Here is a 17,308-nt window from a genome sequence, read left to right on the forward strand (position 1 = left end):
AGAATTCAGCATTCCCATAAAACTATTTCATTTATCCAATTAGGAGTGTTAAAAGACTAAATACAATATGACAAGTCTGAGAGCTCCTTCGGAACTTGCTTATTCTCTCACGATTAAGAAGCTTTGCCTAGTCTAGGGTAGGGTCAACAATGATTCTTAGTCTTTAATTAACACTGTTGCAACCTTCAGGATTTTTCTAACAGGTTTCATCTCAACCTTCCTCCCTGAAAATCCTTCAAAATAACAGGTTGTAAGTTGTGATGATAGACATTTAGGAACATCTCATGGCTTCTTCAAGCAACCATCAATTGCAGATCCTTCACCATCATAGGAAACCAATCTAAAGACAAGCATTTGTAGCTTTGGAGTTCGATGAAGCAAGAGTTGTATAAGATGCCACTCACAAAGAAAGCCAATTAAACCCAAGGAGGACAAATTATGAAACATGGGAATATCATCATGATTAGAAGCATGGAAGAGGATCTGCACAACCATATAAGAATCACAAATGTCACAAAGTCAAAACTCACAAGTCACAACAATAACAACATTATAAAGTAGTAATCATAGAGAGTTAGAGCATAAAATAACCATAAAATAGAAGAATTCAAGAACTGAGGCATTGATATGGACTATGTTTGACAAACGACAAGCACTTTATGTTATTACCGTAGGTATGAGTATAATTATGTCCAAATTTGTAGCTAGGTGTAAATGTTGGAGGACAGGGCAGGCAGTGAGGAGACGAGAGAGAGAGAGAGAGTTAGAGTTTGCATAACTAACAATTAGAAGGTCCATAATCATGAGGCTTGGGAACTCACAAGCAGGAGGAGGATTGAGAAGAATGTCACCACTTAATCTGAGAACCCTTAATGTTGAACAAAAGTAGAAACTCCGGGGCAACTCCAAAGGTTGATTAGGATTAGCATCTATGGAGAGATCAAGCTCTTTCACACCATGCCGAAAGGTGGCGTGGATCCATGTGTCAACTTGGAGTGGAAGACAATTTTTGTGCCAACGGGTGTGCAACTCGTGCATAGGCGTGGGATTGGGAACTGTATTGCGAAGAATAAAGATTCTCTACACAATTTCCCATGAAACTAAAAGTATGATTTGATGTTGGAGAAGTTTTCTTCTGGTCTAAGTGAAGAATAGTGACAAGAGTCCAGAGAGGCCTCCACCTGCTGGACAAAACGCTTGTTGCAACAGAGTCTTGTATTGGGAGATAGGAGAGGATGCCAGTAAGGAGATAGTCCGGTAGACTACTTATTATGTCATCTTCGTCTTTGTCATCATCTCTTTCAATTCTCTGTTTCTTCTGAACCTTCATGCTTCTTACCATGGCTTCAATTTGCCGTTTGTGTTTTCTTTGTGAAAATTTGAGTATGAATGGTTTCAACCTTGACAGGGGTTTATATTTGTTGAAATTTTTGTTATAGAATTTTAATTGAAGTAGTTTTCAAGCTCTTGAAACAAATATCTAATAGAGTTTTACTTAAATTAAACTATTATAACACTTGATAAGATAATTACACGTTGAAGAGAAATAATAAATATATAAGATAATAATTTTAAATTGGTGATGAAATATGCACTCAAAATATTTTATGTTGGTGGGATGGATTATGATTCTTTGTTTCAGATTTGGGATTAGTTAGGATTGTGGAATCCAATGAACATTGCCAATCTGATAAATTGGAAGGATGCAGTAGAATCTATAATACTATAATAGCATCTGGATTGTCAGAACAAGCTGTGCTTATTGATTCTTCTGTGATAAATAATAAAATCCCATGTAAGGATTCACATTCTCATTCTGAACCAAATGAAGATGTCAATATGCATGATCATCAAATACTGGATATATGGTTCACTTTTATCCAGCTGCTAGAGAATGAGGATTATTGGGTCAGGCAGAGGCTTGCCTTGGATATTCAGATGAGTTTTACTTTGGAGAGATGTGGAAGATGCTCTCATGCTGGGAAGTTTTCAAACCAAGTGGAGAAAGTAATAGCACTGTGTTTCGACCATCTTCTATCTTTGGTCACTGGATTGAGTACTTTGATTATCTAACGCAGTGGGTACCGATGCAGCTAGTTATGTGGTACCCAAAGAAGACCTTTTGAGACAGATCTTTGACTAGGAAATTCGATAATTTTTATTCCAATTTTCTCAAATTTAAATCAAAGGGAATTGTCTTCAATAATGATTTTTTTTTTCTTTTTTCTGTCAAATGTTTTAAAGGATTAGCTGTTGCTGCTGCTTTGAGATATGTCCAGAAATTCATGAGTTCTTTGTCATGACGTATAATTTCAGATATATAAATAAATAAATTTAATAAATGGCATTTTGTTTTAGAATAGGCGCTAATCTTTTAGTTTCACAATGAAATATTTTTGGTTACTTGAGCACTCGTGGCTTCTCAATTGTAAAGTACTGAGTTATGTCAGCTGATTCACATCTTAAATACCAAATTTATTTAGCAATTTGATGGTTCTGGTTTATGAATCTGCTTTGCGAATTGGAACATACTTGACACTGAAAATTAAAATAATTTATTCTGGATCAATAGGAGTGGCAAGTGCAAGCATTTCCTTAGAATTAATGGAAGACATCAAATTAAGGGCAAAAAAATTCACAGTAAATTGCTGTCATGACAACCATAAAATCAAAACTAGAAAATCCAGCCGAAACTATTATCAATATCCTTTTCCAGTCATCATTGCTTTTCATGTCATTCACTTTCTTGTTCTCTACATTCTTTGTCTTGTGTGCCTCCTTTGCCTAGTATTTGTTCTTCCCTAACAGTTTCCAGAGCTTGAATCAGGCTTTCCAAGCTAGCGTCAGTGTCACCTACCTCAGTCTTAGGCATCAAATTTTCAGCCACATCTGTAGGAGATATGTTCACCTCTTCCAACAAGTGATTGATCTTTTCAAAAAGTGGGTGTGAAACAATGTCCAAATAGTTCTTAGCCAACACCTTGAAAGCTTCAAATTTGCAGTAGGATAACTCAATGTGCTTGTCCATCCTTCCTCTTCGAATGAGAGCTGGATCGAGTTTTTCAATATGGTTAGTGGTGAATACAATGATCTTTTCTTCTCCACAAGCTGAGGCAAGCCCATTGATGAAGTTCAAGATCCCAGATAGTGTAACCTTGCTTTCACCACCTTTTCCCTCTTCCCTCTTTTTGTTTTTCCTTGATCCAGTTAATTCCAAGGAACAATCAATATCCTCAATGACAATGATAGATCTGTTAGTTGTCTCACTTAACAACATTCTCAACTCTGTGTCATCCTTAATGGCCGTTAACTCAATATTATAGATATCATAATCCAAAAAATTAGCCATGGCAGCAATCATGGTGGACTTTCCTGTTCCAGGAGGACCATAGAGGAGATATCTGCGCCTCCAAGCCTTACCAATCTTTGCATAATACTCTTTTCTATTAGTGAAATTAATGAGATCATTGATAATCTCCTCCTTCTTTGGATCCATTGCAAGAGTTTGGAAGGTCCCAGGGTGCTTGAAAACTATATCGGTCCATTCACAATAAGGGCCTGTTTGGATAAGCTGTTCTAAAAATGCATTTTTTAAAAATAGCGTTTTTAAAACGAGAGTTTTGAAAACACAATTTTTAAAGTAATATTTAAGCGTTTGGTAAAACATGTTACTCTAAAATTGCTGTCTGGAGAGATTTACAAAAAAGGACCTAACAGACTATGCTGTAATGATAATAATAAGAGTAATAATATATATATATATATATATATTTAATAATGTAATAACAAGAAAATGTCCCATAAAAATTTAATAATAATAATAATAATAATAATATGGTTCTATTTAATAGTGTAATTTATTTATGTTATTATAATAATAAAAAATTACACAAGAAGGACACCTAATTTTTATCATTCCCAATGTCTATCTCCTACTACCACAAGCTTCTCCTTCACTTGCAGAGTAGCTGGACAAAAATCCTCTACTGCCAATCACATGGTCTGCTTCTAAAAATTCATTCAATTGCATTCAAGTTTCTCCAGATTTATCTTCTTCGTGTTACCCACTCCTTATCTCATACCAAAGTAATTTTTGCTTGCGCTCCAATTTTTGCATGCCCAGAATATTCAATTAATAAAAAAAAGTTACAGAGAAAAAATTTCATCAAAGCCGAGCAGAATTAGATAGTCGCAAGGCGTAGAGGAGATAGATGACAGTAAGATAGCAGGCAAGACATTAGTATTTGTGAGGATATTTTAGGAATTTCAAACTTCAACCGACCATGATAGTTGCGTTTTTTTCCTGCGTTTTTTAAAAAGCCATTCACCAAAGTGTTTCACAAACGCGAATATCAGAGTTTTCAAAAACGTAATTTTTTAAAAAAGATATTGCCAAACGCATAGCTTTCAGTGTTTTTGATAAAAAACGCGAGTTTTCATTTAGAAAACGCCCCACCAAAAGAAAGCAAAAGAATTATTTGAGAACAACTTCTTTTGCTTTCTTTTGGACTGATTTCCCTGCCTTGTGAAATTACATAGTGCAGATATTTCTCAGTAATGATTTTATGGTACTTCCTATTGTAGGTAAGCTTATAATAACTTATTACCCCATTTGAGAATGGACCCTGAGATGGTGAGCCTGATTCAGATACATTCATTCCTGAATACTACTTGACCATTATTCCATTATACTTATCCCAGACCACCACGTTTTTATCCATGGATTGCTGAGCAGACTTAGTCCTCTTGTTGAATTTAGCTTTGAAAGTCTTGGTTTTGTTGGTAAATATAGTACTGAGGTAAGTATCTACAGCGGTGTAGGCTTCGTTGTGCTTGAGACAGTCACGACCGTTGAAATTCTCAATAGAATTTGATTGAAATTTCTGGTTTAAAGTAGGCCATAGCTTTGTTCCAGAAGGAATCTACGAAGGGACGAGGTAGAAACTGTTTGAAGGAACCCCATATGAAGAATAGGCTGGCCAGATGTGAGAAGAACCCTGAAACTTCAGAAGAAGCAGCCCCGAACATGGCCATCCTTGATCTTCTTAATTTTCTCTTTGCTCTCTTCTCAACTACTTCATTATGTGTTTGTGTTTGTGTTTGTACCTAGGCATGGTCTATATATATTAGAAGAGGGAGGGAGGTTTGAATTGTGAGTCCTAGTCCTATGTTGTTTCCTCTTAGTTGTCGGATTTCGTTGTGTTTGCTTGTGTCCATTACATTAGAGGCCTTGCTCATCTATGTCGGTGTGATACATCATCTATGGTTTTGTCTTAAAATTTATGTTGGTGTTAATTGGTGTAATCGATTTATGTTTTGCCTCACTTGTATATTATGGAAAAGGAAATAGTGTGTCACATATATTACATGATTAAATAATTGAATAAGGTTGAGATTGGGTTTTGGTGGTTACAATAATCAGGTTGTGGAACAGATGACACGAGGTTGTTCGATGAATTGAGTGATGGAGATTGGAGATGTTTTATCGTGGAATTCTAGAATAAGTTGGTAATCATCGAACAGTGTTTGCAAGAATTGACATAGATTTGAGAATTGACATAGATTTGGTGACAATAGTGAATATTCTTGTGGCTTGTACAAGTATTGGTACACTTTTTTGTTCAGTAGAACACTTCATGCTTATGCTATACTTAGCTGGACATGTATTCAAAACGTGGTGATTTGGATGCTGCAATTCAAGTGTGTTTTGTTTTTAACCTTTTAGATATCACGTCTTCAATCCAAATAAAAATGGGAGAAAAATTGAAGGAATTTTTTGGGAGGAAAACTGAAACCGTGGAGATTGATTTCACTTTAATTTTCCATGAGTGGAAACATACATGTTTGTTCATAATAACTTCATATCATTCTACATGCTTCTACAAATCTATATATCTATATTAATAGGCAAAACTCAAAGAAATTCTAATTAAATTCTAAATTGGAGTCTACTTTTGCGTCAAGTGTTCTATCTAAAATTTTTAAATTTGTGTACCATAGTAAATGATGTATTAACACCTAATTTGCAAGCCAAGAAGACCACAATAATAACCTAACCAAGAACATCTCACCTGCACACTTCTATGAGTAGATTCTTAAGCTCCTTTTCTCTCTAATGCTTCCTTTACCCTTTATATTTTTAGTCAATTTCTCTTTTATTTTATAGGCAAAGGTTCTATATTTTATTTCATATTTTTTTTACCAAGGTTTGGCTCCATCCACAGACGATGTTGGAGAAGATGTCCATGACTGCCAAGGTCAGTAGTTTTTAACATTGATTTAAAGTGACGTTAAAATTTAAAGATATCCAAGTGAATTCTTTCTCAATCACCTTGCTGCACGCACAAAATGTATTCAAGATGAGCAAATAAGTCCATATTATTACAAGTTCATTGATCATGCTTCTGGACCACGAGGTCAATTAAGCTATACCTAAAGATTATTAAAAAAATCAAGCCATATACCTTATTTAAAGGTCGGTTCAATTTCTTGACATCGTAGATTGGAACTTTCTGAGAGGGATATTGCAGACATGCATAATATAGTTAGAACTAGAAGCATAATTTCAGAATTGTACTCACAAAAGAGGCTATAGAATATAGATGCGCAAACCACTAGTCTCCAGACACATTTATATATCTCACAAAGATGGCTAATCATGAAGTGAAGGAACTTGCGTGGAATGGTATGCAAGTGAGACATGCACATATGTCAAGGAATAAAAAAAATGTGTATTTGAGATAGAGATGGTACATTTATATTCTGATTTTGTAAACCTCTGGGTCCTTTTGGAAGAGGAATAAGAAAAAAAAATTGTAATCTAAATAATTCTGTAATATTTGTCATTTACTCAATATTAAATTAGTTGCTGATAAACACAAAATTTGGTTGTTTTTAATCTAGAACTCTGAATTTTATGAGTTTTGATAATAATTATTTGCTGGAGTATAATGTTTTAAGCATCAATAGCAGACAATTGTTTTCTTAAATCGCTAGATGATTTTTCTTTACGTTTTAAATGACCACAAATTCTATTTTGAGTTAGTTGTCAAACGTGGTAGAAGTAGAACAACTAAAACTCTAGAAGAGATTGCCAATGATGGTTATATAACGCCAAATGCCGAGAGGAGGAAGTTTGGAACTACTATTTTTGTTGGTGTCAATTTGCCTATGACTGACTTCCAAGCCTCCATGGCATTGTATTAAAAAATTCTGCCTTCTCTTATTTTATGTTCAGTCTATTCTATTTAGTTACTTAAGTTAATTTATCGAGAATTTTATTTTGTATAATTTATTTGTAAACCTAGCTTTAGGACATTGAACTAATTAATGTTAGTGGATTGACAGAAACGTAGTATTAGGACTAATACAACTTCTACATTTTTAAGTGTCAGATTAATACTTTTAGGCAAAATTGAGCATCTACAAACATTAACACAATAGAGTACTTGATATTCCTAAATTTTCATATTTTGTTTTTGGATTTGAGTAACTCTTTAATGATTTTAAGTTTTTAACTTATTCAATGGGCAAGTAAGTTCATGTGCTGTTATAGACGTGGAGGAGTACTGGAACTTAGGCCCAAAAATGAGTCAACGCCCACTCCTGGAAGTTCATGGCTTAAGTGGTAAACCTATTGTCACATCAAAATCATAAGCTTAGTTAATCAAATTCATATAATATGTAAAAGATTTTAACATTAGGGTTTGTAGACATTGTTATCTTTTTTGCTTGAATGTACATTTTAAAATAACTCTTTCCCTATTTAAGTATGATCACCGCAAGTTGTAAGTTGTGACCAAGGTTTTGAAACCCGGACCGTTCATTGAACCGTAAAAGGGAGAAGTTCAAGGTTTTTGAGGTTGAACCGGAGTCGAACTGTGATGATGTCATAATTAATTTAATAATTAATTGAATCCAAAATATAGATATTAAATTTATAAAACTAGCAAAATTAACTAATATATCTATATATGTGAGGGAAATTTAATGATTTTCAAGCATATATTTAATAATTAAATAAGAAAGTTAATAATAATAATTGTAAGGACACAATTCAAATTTCCAAACTCTGACTGGTGGGAGATGGGCTTGAAAAGCCTTTCTTTACAATAAATTTGTAGAGGATGGGTTTGTAATCTAGATTTCAAGGATGGTTTAGACAATCAGGGAAAGGATGGGCTTTGGGCCCAATGGGACAAACTAAAGAGTTATTTGCAAAAGTAAGACAGTGAATTCCTCCTCGGACGAAATCCGAGGATAGTTTATAATAGTATTTCTTTGAGTTTGGATACAAATGTTGATTATCATCTACTATTGGCTCTCTCTCTTCTACTCAAAAAGTCCTCCCTTTCTCATATGTCTTCCCTTATATTTATACTCCTTTCCTTCTCTTCATCATCTTCCACCTTTTGGTTGCAATCCTCATTCCGGATACTTGTCCCATCCATTCTTCCCTAAAGCCCGCTGGGATTAGGGACCAAGTTCCAAGCTCCATGCTCAGGTCCTATCCTTCCATCTATACAGTCAGCGTATCAATTACAGAGCTTTTAATGTATGGGCGGTGGTAGCAGCTTTACTTTAGACATTCCACCGCTCTTTCTATTGTCTTCCACGTGTACTGTGTATTCCCATAATCGTAGGATTCTTTATAATATAACCCGGGGACACTAAACTTCTCTTCCTATGTCCTCGGCCTAATAATCCGAGGAAAAATCTACTCCTCAGACGTATTTGGACATTTAGATACTCCACGATCATTTTGATGTCTTCGGATTTGGGTTTCCAGCCCAAAAGACTTCGTTGGGCCATCCTTCATAAATTACTGGGCCCAATACCCCTACAATAGCCCCTCGAGATTCTTTATATTTTCACCTCGGGAGAAAAATAGAATCTCGACTTAAAAGACCTTTTTACCCTGCAGAATCTTGGCAATATTGCTGACGGAAATAACTTCTGAATTACCCATCGCGTGTTCCCGATGCTTCGGTATGCGAAACGCCCCCAAATTAATTGTTGGCGCCTCTATGTCTCCCACGTTTCAATGATGTGACACATATCCAACGGTCGAGAGCGATTCCTATGTTGAGGCGGGAATTCGCCCGCTTCAAAACACCTTTTGATATATAAATACTAACTTTCTTCAAAATTTTTTCACACTACAGTAACCTCATAACGTACCTGCCACACTTTTCATCTTCCCATACTTTCTCTTTCTATCAAGTACCCTGTCCGAGGTGACCGTGCTTTCTTCTTTTTCAAAAGTAAGTTCTTCAATACTCTTTTCCCTCCTTATCAGCTTTTTGTTTCTTTTGTTTCTTTTCCTTCCCATCTTCTCTTTTTCTCTGTATCTTTCATCCTCGGCGTAGTTCTTTGTTAGTTTTCTTCACACCCCTTTTTTTCAAAGATGGGTAGATTTGCGTCCCTGGTGGATTCAAACGAAAATATAGAGCAGTTTAAGGCTAAGTACAAAATCCCCTCGGATGTATCTATTAGGTACTGTAACGAGGAAGAATATTATACAAAAAGAAAAACGGGGAAAGTTGTAATCCCGATGATTGTGTTCATCGAAGGGGGAATGAAAATCCCCATGGGAACCGTGACTAAGGATTATCTTAGGGCTTTTAGATTAGCTCCCACCCAGTGCGCCCCAAATGTCTTTAGGATCCTAGGTTCTATAGATGCCTTAAATGAGAAGATGAACCTCGGGCTCACTCACCACGACGTGAACTGGGTTTATAACCTCTACTACCTAAGCAAAAAAGACGAATATTACCTAAAATCTAGATACCCAGAAGTTAGGCTAATTCAATGCCTGCCTGAATCAAATAAGGGCCTGAAAAACGACTTCCTAATCGTATTAGGAAATTGGCACGACGGCCTCCCCTGCCCGACAAGGGAAGGGACTCCAGGTGAAGTTTCTTTTACATACTATTATCCTTTGTCTTTTTACTTATTCTTACCCTCTTTTACTTGGATAAATCTACAGATCCACACGCCGCGGATCGTCATCCTAATCTTGTTGACTTCGGACAGTTGGATAGGATCCTACAAATTGAGGTTTTCGTGCGTACTGACGGCCAACTCCGAGCGGCTCATCTGATCCTCGGCTACACTCCGATATCCAAAGCCTTTCAGGCGCCGAAGTGCGTGATCAAAGCCCACGATCCTCGTCTTCCTCGGATTAGCGTTGTCGTTGAAGGCTTCTTGCTACCGGAGGGGACTACCATTCCTCAGGGCACTTTGGTCACCCAACCAATCCAACCACCACAATTCGTTCCAGTTGGGATTCCCACAGTCCCTTTCTCCACACAATCAACCTCTGGTGAAGTTGTGTCTTCCTACCTTACCGTAAAGGAAGAAGAAGAAGAAATACTTGAGGTATCAGATTCCGAGGACGAGTTTGAGGTTTTTAATCAACCCTACTCTCCTGAAGATTCAACTCCCATCCTCGGCACCTCTACACAAATCTCAAAGGCTACTACTCAAGAACCTGACAACATGGGCATTCAACGTAAGATTAAGCCCAGCCTAAAAGATGTCCTCGAGGGCGCTGACAAGGGCCCTAGAGTCCAAGAACCTCCTAAAGAGGTGCGCCCTCGGACTCAAGAAAAGGGTGCTGATAAAGGCCCTGAAACTAGGCCTCCTCCTCCTCCCCCATCCTCCCAAACTCAATGCACCAACATAGCTGATCTCAAAAGAAAAAGGGATCAGCCGAAAGGGAAGGAAGTGGTGGAGGCAGGAAAGGGCTCTCTTTCCAAGGAGCCCGAGGTGGAAAAGGGTGGAAAGCAGGCCCGCACCATGCAGACTAGGTCGGAAAGAAGAACCGAACAACAAGTGGCCGTGCGCGGCCCTATATGGCTTCCTGACATGTCCATGGACGACGAGGCCATCACCGTGGACGCGTCCATTAGAAACTCTGATGAAGGGACAGCTGCATGCGTCGCAGATGCATTGGAGCAGGCGCTGTTACTCCCCGAGGACATGGTTGAGCTTAGAAAGAAAAGGGACCACACCGTTTTCATGACTTTGAAGAAGGAGCTTGCAATGGTGAGTTTTTTCCTCTAAAACCTTGGCTATTATTTTTATTACATATATATATATATGTCTAAGTTTTATATGTTTCGTTCGTAGGCCGTTCAATCTGCCCATAGGGCAGAAGAGATTGCCATCAGCTCCTACAAATCTCTGAGGGCCGAGGAATCCAGGTGTGAAACCGCCCAAAAGATCTCGGACCTTCATAAGAAGAAACTGCAGGAGGTCACAGCAAAGTTGGCTAAGGCAGAGAGTGATAAGGCAGGCTTAGAGGCTGATCTGAAAACAACGACTAAACAGGCCGAGGATCAGCGCCTAATGCTCCGTCAAGCCGACGATAACCTCTCAGCAGCACGAAGGCTCGTTGAGGATCTTTAAAAAGATCTGAACGAGTCTGAGATGGCCAAAGAGGAGGCCATCAAGGGCAAAGAGGAGGCCCTTTAGGAGAAGAAAAAAGCTGAGAAAGCAAAAGAAGAGGCCGAGATCTCAAGGGACCAAGCTGAACAAGACGGTTATGATATATGTGTGAAGGAGGTCACCGAAACTTTCAAGGCTCAGGTTCCCGAGGTATGTAGGCATTACTGCCTCCAAGTGTGGAATGAGGCACTTTCCCAAGCTGGGGTTGATGCCTCTTCCATTCTTTGGAAAGTAGAGAGTGTCTACTATCCTCCTGCAATTCGAGCTTCTACCATTCCTGAAGCTGCCCAAGAAGCTGCCCAGGGATCATCTGAGGATAAGGGGGGTGATTTGGCTGAAGACTCAACTCTTCTTGAAGATGCTCCTAAACAAGTTGATCCAGCACAAGAAAAGGCACTTGAAGACGTACAGCCCTCAAGTGACCTTCAGGAATCTTCAAAGGATGAGTTGGGTGATCAAGCTAATCCAATAACCTTGATAGATGATCCTAAAGGCAAAGGAATTGCCGTTGAGTCCTCGGTTCAGCTTCCATCTCCTCAAGACCCCAAAGGCCATCTGAAGATTAAGCTGAAACAGTGACTGCTTGTTGTCTTTCCTTTCTTTATTTTTATTTTATTTTATCTCTAAGTGTAATATCTAAGTGTAATTGCAAAAGTACTATTGGAATCTAATATAAGCATGAATGTTGTTTTCCTTGTTTAGATGATTCTTATTTTTTTGCTTTATTTTGGTCATATTGCTCAAAAAGTACCATCTTTTTGCTCTTTACCAAAGTTAATAGCAATAACCTGAATTGAAATTGATACTCCAGGAAGGTTTAATTATGCCGGGAACTGCATTAAGTGATGCATTTAAATAATTGATTCTTCATTTTGGATATCTAGTTGAACTATGTAAAAATAAGGCATATGGTCTTTTGTCTTAGGAATGCAAAGATTTGATGTTTTGACAAAAAAGAAAAGAAATGTTAATTCTTCCCAAGTAAATGATCCGAGGACCAGGCCTAACTTAGGTTTTGTTTAACACTTGGTAAAGAATATCAATTTAGACGAGGTATGTGGTCCGAGGATCCAGGCATACCAAGCTTCAGCTTGATACTTAGACGAATAAATAAAAATGTTAATTTTCCCAAAGTAGATGATCCGAGGACCAGACGTAACTTAGGTTCTGTTTAACACTTGGTAAAGAATATCAATTTAGACGAGGTATGTGGTCCGAGGATCCAGGCATACCAAGCTTCAGCTTGATACTTAGACGAATAAATTGAAATGTTAACTTTCCCAAAGTAGATGATCCGAGGACCAGACGTAACTTAGGTTCTGTTTAACACTTGGTAAAGAATATCAATTTAGACGAGGTATGTGGTCCGAGGATTCAGGCATACCAAGTTTCAGCTTGATACTTAGACGAAGAAATTGAAATGTTAATTTTCCCAAAGTAGATGATCCGAGGACCAGACGTAACTTAGGTTCTGTTTAACACTTGGTAAAGAATATCAATTTAGACGAGGTATGTGGTCCGAGGATCCAGGCATACCAAGTTTCAGCTTGATACTTAGACGAAGAAATTGAAATGTTAATTTTCCCAAAGTAGATGATCCGAGGACCAGGCCTAACTTAGGTTCTGTTTAACACTTGGTAAAGAATATCAATTTAGACGAGGTATGTGGTCCGAGGATCCAGGCATACCAAGTTTCAGCTTGATACTTAGACGAAGAAATTGAAATGTTAATTTTCCCAAAGTAGATGATCCGAGGACCAGGCCTAACTTAGGTTCTGTTTAACACTTGGTAAAGAATATCAATTTAGACGAACGAAGATAATGAACGTAATGCAGTTTACAACAAAAAATGGCCGAAGTGCCTTTTATTTAGTAATAGTACCTTCGTAGATTATTTACATTCCAGGGACGTTGTACAACACGTTCGTCCAAATCTTCCAGATTGTAGGCCCCTATTCCTGCGACCGAAGTAATACGATAAGGTCCTTCCCAGTTGGGCCCCAGTTTTCCCCACGCGGGATTCTTCGTCGTGCCCAAAACTTTCCTTACTACTAAGTCACCAGGTCTAAGAGGTCGAAGTTTCACATGAGAATCATACCCCTGCTTGAGCTTATGTTGATAATAAGCTAGTTGAACCATGGCGTTTTCTCGTCATTCCTCAACTAAGTCTAAGTTCCTCATTAATAGGTCATCATTGCTATCTGGAATGAAGGAGCTTTTCTTCAGGGTTGGGAACCCAGTTTCTAAGGGTATTACTGCCTCGGCTCCATAAGTCATGGCGAAGGGTGTTTCACCTGTGGATCTTCGTGGTGTAGTTCGATACGTCCACAAGACATGTGGCAGTTCTTCCACCCACCTCCCCTTGGCGTCACCCAACCTCTTTTTGAGTCCGCTCACTATTACTTTGTTTACAGCCTCGGCTTGCCCATTTCCTTAGAGATAAGCCGGAGTGGAATATCTATTCGTGATGCCCAGATCACAGCAGTACTTCCGAAAGGTTTTGCTATCAAATTGTAAACCATTATCTGATATGAGAGTATGAGGGATGCCGAACCTGGTAACGATATTCTTCCATACAAACTTTTTTGCTTCCATGTCTCTGATATTTGATAATGGCTCGGCTTCAACCTATTTGGTGAAATAATCTGTTCCCACGAGGAGCCACCGTCTGTTTCCTGTTGCTTTGGGGAAGGGTCCAACAATGTCCAAGCCCCATTGAGCAAAAGGCCATGGGCTAGATAGAGGATTCAGGACTCCCCCTGGTTGATGTATATTTGGAGCGAATCTTTGACATTGGTCACACTTCTTTGCATAATCTTGCGCCTCTCTCTGCATATTTGGCCACCAATAGCACTGAGTAAGTGCTCTGTGAGCTAAAGACCTTCCCCCTGTGTGACTTCCGCAAATCCCTTCGTGTAACTCTTCCAAAAGTAGCTCCGTTGCCTCGGGGTGCATGCATAACAAATATGGTCCCGAAAAGGAACGTTTGTACAATTTCTGGTCCTCGGATAACCAGAAACGAGTGGCTTTCCTGCGAACTTTATCTGCTTCAGCTTTCTCTCCAGGCAGGATGTCATTTCTGAGAAATGTTACTATTTGATCCATCCAACTAGGCCCTGTCCTAATTTGAAGAATTTGAGCGGAGTTACCATCCGTCCCAGTGGGTTTCAACAGATCTTCAACGAGGATAACTCGTGGTAGACTTTGTGCCGAGGACGTTGCGAGCGTGGCTAATGAGTCGGCATGGGTATTGCCACATCTGGATACATGCAATAGTAAAAAAGACTCAAATTTAGATTGCATATACCTGACTTGGGTTAGGTATTCTCTCATTCTGGAATCCCTTGCTTCTAGCTTCCCTTCTACTTGGCCTACCACCAATAGTGAATCCGAGAATATTTGCACCGTCTTTCCTCCCATTTTATGAACCATGCTCATCCCTGCGAGGACGGCCTCATATTCTGCTTCGTTGTTGGTGGCCGAGAATCCTAATCTCAAAGATTTCTCAAAAGTAATTCCCTCTGGGGATATAAAAACTAGTCCTATACCCGATCCCCTCTGATTTGCTGCTCCATCAACATGGACTTTCCATAATGGAGGCCCTTCACACGAAATCATGCCTACTGACTTTTTACCCATGCCTTCTTAATAGTCTTCTAACGAAGGCTCAGCAAATTCCGCCACAAGGTCCGCGATGACCTGTCCCTTTATAGAGGTGCGAGGCATATACTTGATATCGAAAGCTCCTAGGACAGTTCCCCATTTGGCAATTCTTCCCATATAATTTACACTTTGCAGAATTGATTTAAGAGGGAGTTGTGTAAGAACAACAACCGTATGAGACTGGAAGTAATGGGGAAGTCTTCGTGTAGCATGTACCACCGCCAAGATAGCTTTCTCCAGTGGCAAATAACTCAGCTCGGCCTCATGCAGAGATTTGCTTACATAATAAACCGGTCTCTGGATGTTATTGTCATCTCGGATAAGAACCAAACTAACTGCATGGTTAGCCACTGCAATATATGCAAACAGAATTTCATCAACTTCTGGTCGGGACATAACTAGCGGTCGTGAGAGATATTCTTTTAGCTGTTGGAAAGCTAGCGCGCACTCCTCGGTCCATTCAAAACCCTTCCATTTATTCAATAATTGAAAGAAAGGTCTGCACCTATCCGCGGACCTAGATATAAATCGGTTGAGAGCAGCAGTCATACCTGTTAGCCTTTGCACTTCTTTAGGATTCCGAGGTAGGTGTAAGCTGTTTATTGCCTTAACCTGAGCAGGATTCACTTCAATTCCCCGGTGAGTCACCATATATCCTAGAAACTTGCCCGATCCCACACCAAAAGAGCATTTAGAGGCGTTGAGCCGCAATTTATACTCTCTTAGCTTCGAAAAGTGTTGCTCGCATCTTCCGTATGTGCGTAAACTTCTTTACTCTTTACCACCATATCATCCACGTATACCTCAATAGTTTTTCCTAGCCGTGCCTCAAACATTCTCGTCATCATCCTTTGGTAGGTAGCCCCGCGTTTATCAAACCAAAGGGAATTACCTTATAATGATAATTTCCGTAGGAGTGACGAATGCAGCCTTCTCTTGGTCCTCAACGGCTAAAGGTATCCGGTGATAACCTTGGAAAGCATCAAGAAAACTCATCCGAGGATGTCCAACAAGAGCGTCAACCAATTGATCAATCCGAGGCATTGGGAATGAGTCCTTCGGCAAGCTTTGTTTAAATCTCGTGAAGTCTACACAAACTCTCCACTTCCCATTCTTCTTTTTCACCACCACCGTATGGGCTAACCATTCAGGATAAAACACTTCTTTGATAGCACCTGCCTTCTTGAGTTTAAGCACTTCCTCTTTTACGGCTTCGGAATGTTCTTTGGAGGACCTCCGAGGTGGTTGCCTCCTCGGTACTACAGTTGGACTGACGTTTAAATGATGACATATGAAGCTCGGATCAACCCCAGGGGCCTCATACGCGTTCCAAGCAAATACATCCATATTTTTCCTTAAAAATAAAATCAGCTCCGTCTTCTCTTCCTGTGGCAATTGAACTCCAACCTGGAAGAACTTCTCAGGGTCATTGTCTATGAGAATTTTCTCCAATTCTTCGCATACCGCTTCATCTACCTCGGCTGCGGCAAGAGACTTTGATTGCTATGCTTCTCCGTTAGCTGAGGCCGAGGAGTCTGGTTCTGGTCGACGCAGAATTGCAGCCGTGACACACTGTCGAGCCACAGATTGACTCCCAAGTAACTCCACCACCTGGTCCCTAGAATGAAATTTGACTTTGACATGCAAGGTTGAGGAAACAGCCCCTAACGCATGCAGCTAAGGTCTCGCTACAATAGCCGTATAGGGAGAATAAGCATCGACCACGATGAAATCTACGTCTACCACCTCCGGACCTGATTGCACAGGCAGTCTAATTTGTCCCTTCGGAACGACAGCTCTCCCTTCGAAACTTATCAAGGGTGAGTCATATTCCATAAGATCCTCAACCCTTAAATTCAAGCCTCTAAATAGGTCAGGGTACATGATATCTGCGCCACTGCCTTGATCAACCATTACCCTCTTTACATCATAGTTCCCTATTCTGAGGGTTACCACTAAGGCATCATCATGAGGCTGGATGGTCCCCATCTTGTCCTCTTCAGAGAAACTTAGGACTGGCAGGATACTTGCCTTAATCCTCTTCGGCTGATCCCGTGACTCTTCGGCTAAAGTTCGAGCCACTGACATTACCCTGAAAGGAGCTGAGCCAGTCCTTCCAAGTGCTGCAAAAATGACATTGATAGTACCTAGAGGACGTCTCGACGAAGGGCCGTCGTGGTTTGCCACTCCTGAT

At 39.4% G+C, this 17,308-nt stretch overlaps 1 protein-coding gene and 1 pseudogene across 1 annotated transcript; both read right to left on the reverse strand.

Annotated features, from left to right (window-relative positions):
- Positions 1-282: 282 nt before the first annotated feature.
- LOC142633847 (F-box/FBD/LRR-repeat protein At4g26340-like) lies at positions 283-1,342 on the reverse strand (annotated as a pseudogene).
- A 1,392-nt stretch (positions 1,343-2,734) lies between these two features.
- On the reverse strand, positions 2,735-4,658 carry LOC142633855 (AAA-ATPase At3g28610-like). The gene is made up of 2 exons (XM_075808109.1): positions 4,490-4,658; positions 2,735-3,576 (listed from the first exon to the last, which is right to left on the reverse strand). The coding sequence occupies exons 1-2, from the start codon at positions 4,656-4,658 to the stop codon at positions 2,735-2,737; spliced, it is 1,011 nt and encodes a 336-aa protein (XP_075664224.1).
- Between the last annotated feature and the right edge of the window lie 12,650 nt (positions 4,659-17,308).

This window comes from Castanea sativa, chromosome 1 (genome assembly GCF_040712315.1).
Source record: "Castanea sativa cultivar Marrone di Chiusa Pesio chromosome 1, ASM4071231v1".
NCBI lineage: Eukaryota > Viridiplantae > Streptophyta > Magnoliopsida > Fagales > Fagaceae > Castanea > Castanea sativa.

Coding starts and splice junctions, on each gene's coding strand:
- LOC142633855 (XM_075808109.1), bottom strand. CDS start 4,658: ATGAATGTATCTGAATCAGGCTCACCATCTCAGGGTCCATTCTCAAAT. Junction 3,577..4,489: donor TCCAAAAGAAAGCAAAAGAA/GTTGTTCTCAAA, acceptor ATGCATTTTTAG/AACAGCTTATCCAAACAGGC.